Source organism: Saccoglossus kowalevskii, chromosome 16 (assembly GCF_978046115.1).
Source record: "Saccoglossus kowalevskii chromosome 16, keSacKowa6.1, whole genome shotgun sequence".
Lineage (NCBI taxonomy): Eukaryota > Metazoa > Hemichordata > Enteropneusta > Harrimaniidae > Saccoglossus > Saccoglossus kowalevskii.
The window spans coordinates 12,426,008-12,442,005 of record NC_140656.1 but is presented as its reverse complement, the minus strand read 5'-3'; the positions used below and the strand labels follow the sequence as shown (position 1 = coordinate 12,442,005).

General features: G+C 35.5%; 2 protein-coding genes across 2 annotated transcripts in view; both read left to right on the top strand.

Annotated features, from left to right (window-relative positions):
• Positions 1-5: 5 nt before the first annotated feature.
• Positions 6-11,070, top strand: LOC100369983 (T-complex protein 1 subunit zeta). Its single transcript, XM_002739377.4, has 12 exons — positions 6-179; positions 610-673; positions 1,273-1,407; positions 1,779-1,952; positions 2,281-2,495; positions 3,216-3,375; positions 3,711-3,793; positions 4,136-4,232; positions 6,973-7,120; positions 8,298-8,534; positions 9,588-9,660; positions 10,594-11,070. The coding sequence occupies exons 1-12, from the start codon at positions 40-42 to the stop codon at positions 10,670-10,672; spliced, it is 1,605 nt and encodes a 534-aa protein (XP_002739423.2). The 5' UTR covers positions 6-39; the 3' UTR covers positions 10,673-11,070.
• A 2,995-nt stretch (positions 11,071-14,065) lies between these two features.
• Positions 14,066-15,998, top strand: part of LOC100370870 (corrinoid adenosyltransferase MMAB-like) — a 47,966-nt gene continuing 46,033 nt past the window's right edge. Inside the window, exons 1-2 of the mRNA XM_002739383.4 lie at positions 14,066-14,281; positions 15,527-15,582. Coding sequence (XP_002739429.2) covers positions 14,166-14,281; positions 15,527-15,582 — 172 coding nt within the window. The 5' untranslated portion in view covers positions 14,066-14,165. The remainder of the gene's footprint in view (positions 14,282-15,526; positions 15,583-15,998) is intronic.

Below are 15,998 nucleotides of genomic sequence, written 5' to 3'. Positions count from 1 at the left end.
CAAAATCTCGCGGCAGTCTGAGTACCTTAGGAATCTAAAATGGCGTCGGCTATCAAGTCTCTCAATCCAAAGGCTGAAGTTGCTAGAGCTGCTCAAGCACTTGCTATCAATATCAGTGCAGCAAGAGGTCTTCAGGATGTACTCAAGACGAATCTCGGACCAAAAGGAACCATCAAAATGTGAGTTGGCGGAGGTTAATCGTTACTTTGTATCATGCTCATGGCCGGCATGTGACAGCATGTATTAGGAGCTGTGATGATGGTGCATAAAAGCACGTGTTTAGCATAAAGTGTTGGTAAATTTCGCAAATATCACTTTATGTGTAACAGATTTTTGTTTATTTACGTATTTTGTACTTATTATCGTATATAATATAATACAATATTTTCTCATTTTAGTTTGACTGCGTTGGTCAGTCGCACAAATAAATGTACTGGTATTATTATCGTAACAAATTCAAGTCAACTTATCTGACGTTCAAAACGCATGTTATTTAACTAGAAAATATTTTCTACGACCACATGCAATTTAAAATTCATTAGTGATTTTGATATCCCATGTATACAAGAAAACAAATAAATTACATGTATTGTTCTTTATTACACGAAGGTTGGTATCTGGCAGTGGTGATATCAAATTAACTAAGGATGGTAATGTGTTGCTTCATGAAATGGTGAGATATTTTCACTTTTACAGCAAATAACATAACAATGAGTTCAGATCAATACTATTGTAAAACATGTCTTTTTCGCGAGCATGTCTTTTTAGCGAATTTAGCGAGAGAACTAATTCGCTAATTTACTAATTTAATTTAACTAATTTAAGATGTCGCTAATGATTAAATTCAAAATGGCGACCAAACAACGTCTTTTTCTCCAGACACACACTTTGTAAAGAACACAGAAAACTTAATAATCTGGAACACTTCCTTATTACACTTGGCAGTTTTTCTTACTATTTTTTGGAGGTGATAACAGCGCATTTTTGGCAGGCGACAGACAAGTATTGTGAAAACGGGAAATCAACAAAGACAAGAGATTCGCTAAATCAGCATTTCGCTATTACTTCATTTTACCTCAGTTCGCTAAAATAGTATGTTGCTTTTTCAACATGTTTTACAGTATATAACCCATCGTTTTTCTTGGTAATATAGAGCAACATAATTGTGTATGCAACACATTTGAGATTATCAAAAGTTTAGATGAATTTCTTTTTTTCCCAATTATTTGTAGTTCTTAGAATTTATAATTAACATGAATGTTGTGTTTGCAGCAAATTCAACATCCTACCGCTTCTTTGATTGCCAAAGTGGCCACTGCCCAAGATGACATTACTGGGGATGGAACAACTTCCAACTGTCTTATTATTGGAGAATTACTCAAGCAAGCGGATCTCTATGTATCTGAGGTAAGTTCTTGCAAGACATTGGTATCCCCAACTAAAGCCAACCTGTTGTTTTCAGGCTGTAGTTCGTAGTACATCAACTTGGTTCAGTCATTTCCAAAAAATTCCATGATAGATGTTTTCACCAGAAAATCAATATATGGGGCAGAATTGTTTCAACAGTTTAGAAAGTATAATAAAATCATTCTGTGGGACTGGCATAGTATTAAATGTTAACTATGGAAACAAATTTGTTTCATTAAATATGCATTCTACATTTTACAAAATGTCAATTGAATTTACTTGCGTTTTTGTGAAAAACCTGTGATAAAATGAAAGCCACGAGGCATGTTTTGTAAGAACACTGACATGAATGAATCTCTTTTCACTTACAGGGTGTACATCCAAGACTTATAACAGAGGGTTTCGAGATTGCGAAAGAAGAGGCTTTGAAAACGCTGGATAAAGTCAAACTATCCAAAGAAATGGATAGAGATACATTAATCAGCGTTGCAAGTACATCACTGCGAACTAAGGTGCATGCTGAGTTAGCCGATATATTAACAGAGGTGAGAAACATGCTAATTTGTGTGATAACGGCATTCGTAAAGTCAAAATTTTGAAAGTCTGTGTTGTGGGACCCATGAGACATTTTCACTGCTTCATGATGATGATAACATCCACTAAAAACATAAAAATGCATCGGTAGACACTTAATTCTAAATAACGTACTATGGCCATCAGTCGTATACGCAGATGTGACTGCCCCGCTTTGAATAGATTGTATGAACTTGTTAAAAAATGTGATTTCTAAATTACATCTCGTACGTAAACTGATGCTGTTTTTTGAGAATACCACACTGATGCAGATGTATAATTTTGTTTATGACTTGACAGGTAATTGTTGATGCGGTTCTGGCAATCAAGCAGTCGTCTGAGGCTATCGATCTTCATATGATTGAGATTATGCAAATGATGCATCGAAGCGACACTGATACTCAACTAATCCGTGGTTTAGTGATGGATCATGGCGCTAGACACCCTGACATGAAAAAGAGAGTTGATAATGCTTTTATTCTGACATGTAATGTATCTATGGAGTATGAAAAAAGGTATGTTTTAACTAGAAAAAAAACTGTAAGAGCGAGCACTGCAATTTAGCAGCGTCACCAAGTGGGGGAAATAGGGTTCTCCCTACCAGGGTGTGGAGTTTTTGATTAAATTGAGCATTCTATTGATTCCTTGAGGCCAAAATTAGTATTAGACAGGTCACAGTTGAAGACTGGCCACATGTGATCCCTGGTCAATCAGAATTTTATGGTTGCCAGAGGATCAGTTCCCCAGGGTAAGGGGGCACATGGCCATGGCCATGGCATGAGGGCGCTGCGCCCCTGTTCCCTTGTTTGAAACCAGATATTGTCTTTGCTGATTTTGCTGACAATTTGCTGATTTTCAATTCATCCTTGACATTGTTTTGTACAAAGCACCTCATTCAAAATGGTCATTCCTCCTGATTTATCTAAATTTGTAGAAAACTTCATTTTGAAGAGATGTATAGGAGATTGTATAGCTTTGTCGCTTTTCCCATTTCAGTGCTTCACAATATATCTTACCAAATGGTTTTTTGGTAATTCTATGGTCAGATGAACACCAGCAACCTTTATCATATTTGCTCTATTAGAAACACAAATAAGTCAAAAACTGCATTTATTATATAAAAAAAATGTTAGTTTGACTATAGGCAGTCAATGATGTAAACACATGCGCAACTAATAGAGAAAATGTGGTAGATTCTATAACTTGTTCTTAAATACATGTTACTTTTATTTCAGTGAAGTAAATGCAGGATTCTTTTACAAGTCGGCAGCAGAAAGAGAAAAACTAGTGGAAGCTGAAAGACAGTTTACTGATGAAAAAGTAAAAAAAGTTATTGAACTAAAAAAAAAAGTATGTGACACTGATGACAAAGGTTTTGTAGTCATCAACCAAAAGGTTTGTAATATTGCATACTATTGTAAAAACTGTATTTCCTTTTTTTTTACTGGTCCTATTATTGATGAAAACTTTTGACATTTTTCTTTTTTGAAAGTCCAAAGGAATTGTTGGGTTAGCATACAAGACTTGTTTTTATTTAAGAACTTCAGTTGTTGCATTTTAACCAATGTTCAGTTCAAAATGGCCTCACTTAAATGACAAAGCCATTGTTTCCATAGAAACAAGTTTTTTTGTCAAGGAAATTACTCATTTTCGCCAACAAGTTTTGGTAAAAATTGATGCCTCCATCACACCAGCAGTTAGTCTCATCAGTTTTCTTCTACATTCTGTAGGGAGTTGATCCATTATCACTTGATATGTTGGCTAAGGAAGGCATCGTGGCATTGAGACGTGCAAAGAGACGTAATATGGAGAGGTACGTACACCCAACTATAGGTAATGTAATTAGTGTTCTGTGTGTGCTTGTACCCATAACATCAGGTCTTTATCAAAATATAATATTTCTCATACTTATTAATAATTTACTATATAATTAAATATTTTATACTGAAGAGATTAAATATAGTTACAGTAGCATGTTACTTGGTGCGTGTGGTCGAATACACTTGGTATGCAGTAAACAGCTTTATTTTCACGCAACAAATTCTCTTGACAACCGCTTTTCGTGAAATAGTGTCTTTATGAATGCCGTAAAATAATAAAATTTTCTCGCAGCGAAAATTAAATGGTTTACAGTATTAATATTATTATTTTGCAGACTTGCACTAGCATGTGGTGGCATGGCTATGAATTCTGTAGATGATATGACTCCTGATTGTCTAGGATTTGCTGGACAAGTATACGAACATGTACTAGTAAGTATCATTGGTAGATACAAGTTCTGTAAACTAGCATTTGCTATTTAAGAATGAAATGAGCCCTGGAACTAGCATTTTGCCATTTGAGGATGAAATGAGCACTATATCTAGCTTTTTGTCGTTTGAGGATAAAATGAGCCCTGGAACTAGGATTTGCCATTTGAGAATGAAATGAGCGCTGTATCTAGCGTTTTGAATGAAATGAACCCTGGAACTAGGATTTGCCATTTGAGAATGAAATGAGCGCTGTATCTAGCGTTTTGAATGAAATGAACCCTGGAACTAGGATTTGCCATTTGAGAATGAAATGAGCGCTGTATCTAGCGTTTTGAATGAAATGAACCCTGGAACTAGGATTTGCCATTTGAGAATGAAATGAGCGTTGTATCTAGCGTTTTGAATGAAATGAACCCTGGAACTAGGATTTGCCATTTGAGAATGAAATGAGCGCTGTATCTAGCGTTTTGAATGAAATGAACCCTGGAACTAGGATTTGCCATTTGAGAATGAAATGAGCGCTGTATCTAGCGTTTTGAATGAAATGAACCCTGGAACTAGCATTTGCCATTTGAGAATGAAATGAGCCCAGGAACTAGCATTTGCATTTGAGAATGAAATGAGCCCAGGAACTAGCATTTGCCATTTGAGAATGAAATGAGCCCAGGAACTAGCATTTGCCATTTGAGGATGAAATGAACCCTGGAACTAGGATTTGCCATTTGAGAATGAAATGAGCGCTGTATCTAGCGTTTTGAATGAAATGAACCCTGGAACTAGGATTTGCCATTTGAGAATGAAATGAGCGCTGTATCTAGCGTTTTGAATGAAATGAACCCTGGAACTAGGATTTGCCATTTGAGAATGAAATGAGCGCTGTATCTAGCGTTTTGAATGAAATGAACCCTGGAACTAGGATTTGCCATTTGAGAATGAAATGAGCGCTGTATCTAGCGTTTTGAATGAAATGAACCCTGGAACTAGGATTTGCCATTTGAGAATGAAATGAGCGCTGTATCTAGCGTTTTGAATGAAATGAACCCTGGAACTAGGATTTGCCATTTGAGAATGAAATGAGCGCTGTATCTAGCGTTTTGAATGAAATGAACCCTGGAACTAGGATTTGCCATTTGAGAATGAAATGAGCGCTGTATCTAGCGTTTTGAATGAAATGAACCCTGGAACTAGGATTTGCCATTTGAGAATGAAATGAGTGCTGTATCTAGCGTTTTGAATGAAATGAGCCCTGGAACTAGGATTTGCCATTTGAGAATGAAATGAGCGCTGTATCTAGCGTTTTGAATGAAATGAACCCTGGAACTAGGATTTGCCATTTGAGAATGAAATGAGCGCTGTATCTAGCGTTTTGAATGAAATGAACCCTGGAACTAGGATTTGCCATTTGAGAATGAAATGACCGCTGTATCTAGCGTTTTGAATGAAATGAACCCTGGAACTAGGATTTGCCATTTGAGAATGAAATGAGCGCTGTATCTAGCGTTTTGAATGAAATGAACCCTGGAACTAGGATTTGCCATTTGAGAATGAAATGAGCGCTGTATCTAGCGTTTTGAATGAAATGAACCCTGGAACTAGGATTTGCCATTTGAGAATGAAATGAGCGCTGTATCTAGCGTTTTGAATGAAATGAACCCTGGAACTAGGATTTGCCATTTGAGAATGAAATGAGCGCTGTATCTAGCGTTTTGAATGAAATGAACCCTGGAACTAGCATTTGCCATTTGAGAATGAAATGAGCCCAGGAACTAGCATTTGCATTTGAGAATGAAATGAGCCCAGGAACTAGCATTTGCCATTTGAGAATGAAATGAGCCCAGGAACTAGCATTTGCCATTTGAGGATGAAATGAACCCTGGAACTAGGATTTGCCATTTGAGAATGAAATGAGCGCTGTATCTAGCGTTTTGAATGAAATGAACCCTGGAACTAGGATTTGCCATTTGAGAATGAAATGAGCCCAGGAACTAGTATTTGCATTTGAGAATGAAATGAGCCCAGGAACTAGCATTTGCATTTGAGAATGAAATGAGCCCAGGAACTAGCATTTGCCATTTGAGAATGAAATGAGCGCTGTATCTAGCGTTTTGAATGAAATGAACCCTGGAACTAGGATTTGCCATTTGAGAATGAAATGAGCGCTGTATCTAGCGTTTTGAATGAAATGAACCCTGGAACTAGGATTTGCCATTTGAGAATGAAATGAGCGCTGTATCTAGCGTTTTGAATGAAATGAACCCTGGAACTAGGATTTGCCATTTGAGAATGAAATGAGCGCTGTATCTAGCGTTTTGAATGAAATGAACCCTGGAACTAGCATTTGCCATTTGAGAATGAAATGAGCCCAGGAACTAGCATTTGCATTTGAGAATGAAATGAGCCCAGGAACTAGCATTTGCCATTTGAGAATGAAATGAGCCCAGGAACTAGCATTTGCCATTTGAGGATGAAATGAACCCTGGAACTAGGATTTGTCATTTGAGAATGAAATGAGCGCTGTATCTAGCGTTTTGAATGAAATGAACCCTGGAACTAGGATTTGCCATTTGAGAATGAAATGAGCCCAGGAACTAGTATTTGCATTTGAGAATGAAATGAGCCCAGGAACTAGCATTTGCATTTGAGAATGAAATGAGCCCAGGAACTAGCATTTGCCATTTGAGAATGAAATGAGCGCTGTATCTAGCGTTTTGAATGAAATATATATTCTATATTATTGTAGGGTGAAGATAAATATACTTTTATAGAAGATTGCAAGAATCCCCAGTCTGTAACTATACTGATAAAAGGACCTAATAAACATACATTAACACAAATAAAGGATGCCATACATGATGGACTTAGAGCTGTGAAAAACGCTATCGAAGACGGTAAGATACTGTAGAATACTTTATTTTCGCTTGGAATTTATTTTCGCTATTTTCGCTGAAGAGATGATTCCGTGAAAATAAAATCCAGTGAATATACTTTTTTTTCTTATATTTCAAATTTAACTCATCAAAAATCAGTGAAAATAAATTCCATACAAAATGCCCAAAATGCTTTTTCAGCGAAAATTAATTCCAGCGAAAATAAAGTATTCCACAGTAACCTTCATATCTGTGTAATTGTCATAGTATGGATGGATAACAATAAAAATAACACTTCTGTCACATAAACCTTTCAATGTTATAGGCATTAAAATGATTTACTTTCTTTGATGTAGTGGATGACCAGAACATGATTGCAAGGACATCTACAATTGATCTCAAGTCTATTAAATGCATTATTGTGACAGAAAAACTGTCCATTGGAAAAAAACTAAAATAACAACCTATCCTGCTTACCTAATATTTTGTTTCTTGGAACACAGAAGTCTTTTTTTTTGTCTGAACTACTAGTTTTTCATATTAATGAGTAGTGACCTGGAGGTTCTCTAAAGCTTATGTTTCAGGTGTATTAATTACTAATAAAAAGTTTGCTTATGAATACCATGTAGTCATTTACTAAAAATCGCTTAAATTTTATGTTGAATCTGCAATCTATCACCAAACAGTTGCTTCAATTTTACACGTATATTACATGTAATGAACTCGCACTTTCTGCCAGAGAAGCCTCAATTCACTTTTGACTTGAATTAATACAAAAGAGACACCTAGAGAAAATGCGATGGGATTAAATGTATTTTGATAGCAACTCTTCATTACATTATCTGGCTTGTATATTTAAAACGGTGATTTTTTTAAATAAGGGAACAGGGGCACAGTGCCCTCATGCCATGGCCATGCACTCCTTACCCTGGGGAGCAGATCCAGGCAACCATAAAATTCTGATTGACCAGGGATCACATGTGGCCAGTGTCTTCAACTGTGACCTGTCTGATAGTAATTTTGGCCCCAAGGAAGCCATAGAATGCTTCATTTTAACTTAGAATTATCAAAAACTCCACACCATGGTAGGGAGAACCCTATTTCCCCCACTTGGTGGCACTGCTGAATTGCAGTGCTTCCTCTTGCAGTTTTTTTCTAGAAAAACCCATGTAAAATATATTGATATTTTTTTTTTCAGCTGCTGTGGTTCCTGGTGCTGGTGCCCTGGAAATGGCTATTCATGATGCACTGACGAAGCATAAGGCTAGTGTCAAAGGTCGTGCTCGACTTGGCGTACAGGCATTTGCTGATGCTATGCTGGTGATTCCCAAGACGTTGGCAACTAACTCGGGTTTTGATCCACAAGAAACAATAGTGAAATTACAAGAAGATTTCACGGATATCAGTCACCCTGTTGGTTTGGATGTAAATTCAGGTGTGTATAGATCTTGTGCATGGCTGAGAACAGAGTAGTGTCAGTTAATTATATACAGGAAGTCTGTAGATATTGGTAGTGTACCAGTTATCAAATTTACATTATTATTTACTGCTATGTCAACTATACTGATAAAAAGACCAGCGCTTTTTAATATCACATACAGGTAATCTACTGTAGAATACTTTGTTTTCGCTTGGAATTTATTTTCACTATTTTCGCTGCAAGGATGATTCTGTGAAAATAAAATCCATCGAATATACTTTTTTTCCTATATTTCACATTCAACTCATCAAAAATCAGTTAAAATAAATTCCATACGAAACGCCCAAAAAGCTTTTTCAGTGAAAATAAAGTATTCTACAGTATTTTGTTATAATGGTCAGTAGGGACACAAACAATGTTGTCTTTTTGTCTTATCATGGAGGTAAGACAGGAGTTACAACTTGTTTAAGCCTATTATTGTGAATTAGTAACAGACATTGAATAATAAAGTTTAAATAATTCATCTACAAGAAGAACACGAAAAATGAAATGCACGAATTAGACGAAATTTGCTTTCACTCGAAAATTTTATTGCGTGAAAATTTCCCGTCCTACAGTATGTCAATTTGTCTTATCTACATTATTTGTTGTTTGCTGCTAGATTAACGATTAACGAGCAAACATTATAATTACTGTGTAAATGGCAGAAATGATCATGAAACATTTGATCTTAAACTAGTTGCAACTCCTGTTTTTTTTTTACCTCCATGGTCCTATGTTATACCCTGTTTCTCTTGCTCACACCAATTATTGTAGATTGTTTTTTTAACTAGCATATTAGCTAATTCAGAAATTATATTCTCACAATGAGATTGTCATTTTAGCTATATTGAGATTCTGTCACTAATATAGCATGAATGTGCTCTAGAGAAAGTGATTACAGCTTTACTCTAAAATAGAAAGCAACACTCTCCATCGTAGTTTGCCTTGCTACAATCAGAACCACCTTGACCAGCATTGTTTTATAACATTGATGTTTGAATTCTCTGTTATCCGTTTATCTGTTAGGTGAGGCTTTAATTCCAGCAGACCATGGTATATGGGATAATTATTGTGTTAAAAAACAGTTACTTCATTCTTGGTAAGTAGTGTAACTCATTAAATTCGCTAGAAACGAACGTTTGCGAGTCGGTGAATATTTCTCTGGGGTCCCACGACACAAGTGCATCTTCACGAATGCCATTAAAACATCAAATTGCGAAAATTCCCAGCAGCAAAAATTAAATGTTTTACAGTTGCTTGTACGGTTACTTATAACTATCGCTGTCAGTTATTGAAACAATCAAATTTGAACAGACAAATGAATTAAAATATTCAACTTTTCCCTATATTTAGTCTTGGCAGCAAACCTATCTGGTCATCTGCGTTACTAACAAGTTTTTGCATGTCTGCTTGAAATGCAATTGTTTATTAAGACACTCAAAAAAACAAAACTGTTGTTTCTCAACATTCAGGGATATTGTAATTGAAAGAAGGATGTGCGTGATATGAGATTGAACGAAGTTGTAGTGAGCTGTTCATTACTTTATTCAACCAAATATTACAATTTTTTTTTTTTTTTGTATTTATAAACTTTTATTGGAGTTTGCACTGAAATTAACATCTTACATACCTGGTTTGTACATTACAAGTTGCAATTAATCTACATATTGTGAAGTGGACTGGGTAACATTTTTCATAAAATATCCCCATTTCTTGTTATGAGAAGTCAAACTATTCCGTCGGACAGCAATGAAATACTCTATCTCCAAAATATTTCTATTTTGCTTTTTGTCTATTTTGACTAATGTGTTTGAATTAATATATGTATATACCTGGGCTTTCAATTATGAATTCACATTTTCCAACTAGGCATTAGTTATATTCGTAGGGTTTTAAATTCAGTAAATTTGCCAAAATAATTAATTCATCTCAATAGATAATTCTAAAAATTAAAACAAAAAAGCAAACTCTGAAAATGTTGTGCCATATTTATTATCAGTCCTGTGATTGATATTATTATTGTTTTTTTCAGCACCGTAATCGCTAGTAACCTATTATTGGTGGATGAAATTATGAGAGCTGGTATGAGGTCCCTGAAAGGAGACTCTTAAATAGCTACAATCAAATTGGCCTCTACTCCGTGGTGTATTAGCGTCTGTATTGTCTTCTCACAGTCGTTCGTCTTTGGATACGCTACAATTACAATGTACTGTATCTTATTCCTATCTAGTCCTTATCAGATGTAGCCCAAAACGGGGTCGTCGTCTTTGTGTGTAAATGCAGCTGCTTCAGAATGCCGAATTACTCCATATCTCGCAAATCTCAACATTTTACCATCGCTATTTATGCAAATTTAATCACTTGTCAATGTCGGCAAGCCTGGTAAATACTGTGTAATTTCTTTCAATAGCAATATGTATTTATATCATGATTTGCCTATATGACCTACTACTTTACATTTTGTCTTTGTATTTTTTTTTATAAATATTAAAATGAGGTTCAAAGTTCATTTGTGTGCTCTGCCCACATGTTTTCTCTGAATGGTTGATACAGGTGTCTGTTCATCTTTGAACATGGCAAGGTCGGTACTGTTTATTTTTCAAGATTGTTGACTTTTTATATGTGCATAGTTGGGTGCGTGTGTGCGTTTGGGGAGAGGTGGAGGTTGAAGTTCAGCATTAGAAAGATAATGTACAAAACTGTATAGAATTGTAAACCCTTGAACTTGTCATGTGTGTTTGCTATATATAGATAGGTACATGGTGGCAAAATTTGATTTGGACAGTAACAGTGTGTTATCCGTCTACAATAATGGTATGAAACTGATGTGATTAAAAGTCAATGAATTGTCAGATAAACCTACGTTTCTCGAATTGTTTCCTTTTATCTTGCTCATGCGTCTACTAAAATACACATAGAATGAGATCTTTATCACAGTACATACGTATAAATATGATCATACCCTCATCTTGTACATATAAATATATATAGGCCTATAAATAAACTCATAAAAATACAATAAATAAGATTAATGTATTCTGGCACCAAAAATGGTTACTTTGTCGAAGAAAATGATACTGGAAAACCAATGAATTATTTGGACAGTCAGTTAGCAATATGTCTTGGAACTTTGCAAAACACTTGGGTCTTTTCCAATCTAGACTTGGTGGCGCCGTTGTATTGGCACGCCCACAATTGGGATCATTCCATTATCTTGCTAGATGCAGGTAAAACACTTCGAAAAGACATGCGTTGGTTACCATATATTAACAGGTTATATGTTGTATGCATTCAAAGCGTTATTTTAAATTGTTATAACCATTCGAGACCACCTGACGGCACAATTTACAAAACAACTCCCGAGTGTTGAGAATACATGGGATACTAATGAACTCGTCGTTGGCGCGAAGGCTCAAAGTAAAATTTCTTAGCATTGGACGCACTGCAGTTTCGCGACAGTTTTGAGCGAATCACTTTTTCATCTGCTGTTTGAAAATGACGAGGGTATGATGACTGTTGAGTCTAGTCCATTTTTGTAACAGGTACAACTGACTAAAATGAGCGCGGGGTTGACATTTATCGACAAATTTAAGCAACAGCCAACTTGCGATTTTTAAAATTACTGAAAATAATTACAAAATAAACATGCATGCTAGGTAATACCTACTTGCAATTCACCATGCCGAAAACCCCTGTGAAATAGTAATCCCAAACCACGCGCTCGTCAATCAAGTGGCGCTGACAAGTCTAGATTGGGCAAAGACCAAGGTGTTGCAAGTCATTTTGCTAAATGACTAATAATTCTCAGAATGTCTGTAATTCTTGCTGAAGCAATGATTCAGTGAAAATAAAATCCAGCAAATATACTTGTTTTCCTATATTTTACATTCATCTCTTCAAAAATCAGTGAAAATAAAATCCACACAAAACACCCAAAAAGTGTTTTCAGCAAAATTAATTCGTGCTAAAATAAAGTATTTCACAATATTAGTTTTGGGCCATGTGCATGCATATTGATTAGCTGATTTGCATATTTTTGATCAAATTTGTTGTATGTATTGTTGCTGATAATCCTAAAAACTTGCTCCTTCACTGACTGAAGTTTTCATTTTCTTGATAAGTTTTTATAAAATGATTGCATTTTCTGTGTTCACACAAGAGCTTTGCAGGGTTTAACTTTGATTTCCTGATCGTCTTCAAACTTGGATATCTTCGAAATTGCTATAAAATTGCAATTTTGCAGTTGAATGTGAAGCGTATATATAAAACAGAATGTTGATATGTGGGGGGGGGGGCTGTCAACAAACAGGCTACTCTCTGATTGGTCTGACTGTTCTGGTTGAGTAGCCAATCATGTACAGTCTTGCAAGTAGCATTGCATTATCTAAACTCCTTGAACAAATTTAAAGGGGTGCAGCTAATTTTCTCAATTTCTGACAACAGATTCTATGATGTCATACTTTACCCATAATCCTTTGCTTAAGAATCAAGATGGCTGACTACATAATAACGATGAAAAGTTGAATATCTAGAGAATGAAAACTGATATAAAAAAAGTGTCAATTGCATTCTCCTACATTTGTGGAGCTTTTTCTTTAGGGGTCATAATGTTGTTTGGATTGAGGTTCCCTTTAATTTTAAATTTATAAATTGTACTTTCAGTCATGTTTCAGTCTTGTTTTTTGCTGCTCCTAATTTATTTATTCATATATATGTGTACTTCTTTTGATGAGCCTCTGATTTAAAAGGGCTGCTACAAATATTAATTAATAAATAAATATAGCCAATCAAAACTTCAACTTTAGTAGTTATTAGCTGAATTTTAGAAGCATGTGAAGAGTAATAATTTAACCTAATAATGACTAAAAACTGCCACATCTGCAACTTGTTAATGTTGTTATATTTTTTTACATGAAATATTTTGATTTTGCTATACAACACACTGTATTGTAACATTATGTAGTTCTTTTTGATAACTGAACAGGGGCGGATCTAGGAATCTGGAATGAGGAGGCGATAAGTTGGCCGAAGGCCAAGTTCGCGAGCGCCAAAGCCCTGTTGGTTGTTAAAAATAGGCCCTCCTCTAAATCCGCCCATGCTGAATATTCGTTATTTGCTTTGCCCACATAGTACGAAGTATAAAACTAATTCATGTATGAATATTAATATGCATGTGATTTTTATGTTGAAATACCTTTCATTATATCACATGATGAGGTTATTTTTTACCCCTAATATCCAACATGTTACGAAACAATTACGTAATCTTTCGCCTAAATATGCAAACCAGATATGGGCCATTCTAACTTTTCTTCAATAATAACATATTTTTTTCTTTGTGCAAGCTTGGGAGATATCAAGTTTTTAAACGAGAAAAAAATAACCCAAACACCCGGCCAACATGTATGACACCCCACCCCCCACCCCCACCCCCTCGAACAGATTTTACTTGATCCTCGGATGTAGGTATATAGAGCGCCACCATGTTTTCATGGCATGTGGGGGCGCTGTCGAGCGGAAATCAGCTGGTATGAACGGAACGATAAGTTGCAGACGATATTGTTGTTCGCCGAGCTGTAGGAATGCAGTGAATACATCCCCGTAATGTCTTCCAGTGTCTGCTGCAGGGTGGCTAGCTTTGCTGTAAAATGCACGAGCCTGAACAGAGTCGGTTTCAGGGTGTCAACTTTGAACTACTACAGTTCAAAAAGCACAGTCAGGTTTGTTATCAATCAGTCACAGGGACGACGCCTATAGTAATTGAGTTTTCGTTATACTGTTTATAATCAGTAATGAAATTTGTCATAAACTAGAGTAAAGTCTTCATGATGATTACATAACATCAGGTACAAAAAAAGAATAACACTTCATAAAATTTTATTAAAAAAGTAAGTTTCAAAAAGATATTGATAGATATGGAGAGTACATTCTTGCTACCAGAGCTTATTTCTTCCTCAAGACTCCACGTGTAGGCGTGACATAAAGAGACCATGGTTAAGACGATGGTAGAGTATTTCTTTTTCAGAATGCCTTGTTAGTTTTATTTCCACTCAACATCACCACGTTTTTCCGATGATAATCTAATTTGACATCCTGCACCTCGTCAGATTTCTGGTCTATCTGAAGAGAGTGGACCCATTAACGTCAAGCCCAAACCGCCCCATAGTTTCTCAAAACAACACCTTTAAATGTTTTCCTATACTGTTACTGATTGATTGCATTCTATACTAAGAAGTTAATTATTCATAATCATTGGATTCAGAATGACCATTTTCCCCACGTGTCCCATTTCTTCAACACTCTCTGTCAGATTGTTCACAGTGGACGCTAAAAAAACCCAAATGCTGTACTGGTTTTCTTTGCAATATTGTAATAATCCTAAGAAAATTGTCTGTAGTGATTGAGTATATATCCCAGTAGCGTCTTTTCATTACATGTCACTGCAAATTTGAGGGGGGCAAGGGGGGTAGCTTGTTTTATGGGAAATAAAAAGGGCTTTTTTACAGTTTACAAGGAAAAATAGACGTTTTTACAGTTTACAGTGAAAATTGAATGTTTACAGTTTACAGAGAAAATAAAAGTTATTTTACATTTTACGGAAAATTAAAAAAGAAAACCTAGAAAATTCTTGTACGTACTGAAAAAATGATACATTTTTACAGTGTACAAAAAAAATACTTGATTGATTACATTGTACGTCTAGCCTGTGATTACAGAATTACTGAATTTATTTTTCAATTTACATTGTACGAACAAAAAATATTACAATTACGTTGAACGAAAATAACCCTTGCCCCCCCCCCCATTGTGTTGTATCAATGTTGTTTTGAACCCTAACAGAACCTCAGAGTCTGACCAGCCCAACGCCAAGAGACTACAAGCATGTTACATCCTCTGTAGTTAAATCGTCTCAAAATATGTGTTGGTCACGTGTTCACATGTAATTTATGTCTTTGAATTTTCAGTGAAGATGTGAATAAACCTAAAGCCATAAGAATTTATACCAGAACTGGAGATAAAGGTGATGTCAATTTATTTTTTGCTTGTAACTCTTTTCAAGTTTTTCACACAAATAAATATAAAACTACAGAAACCCACACACACCTGATAGCTGGCCTAACACTCTGCAGTGGTAACAAAATGCATCAAAAATTTTGTTGTTGATAACATGTCTGTAGTTGTTTGGTCGTTGCTAAAAACTAAGGCAGATAAAAGAAAACCTCTTTTAGCCTGCAGCATTATCAATGCTCTGTGCAATTTACTGGTATTTTGTGTGATTAAAAATGTAGAAAAAAAATTGTTTTTAATAGTCAGAATAGTAAGAAAGGCTGTCAGGTAATCCCTTAGACAAACATTGGTACAGCATATGCACTTCCCTATTTGTAAAAAAGGTCTCATTTACCTTGAACATGAACAAATTATATTAGGTTTGTTGTT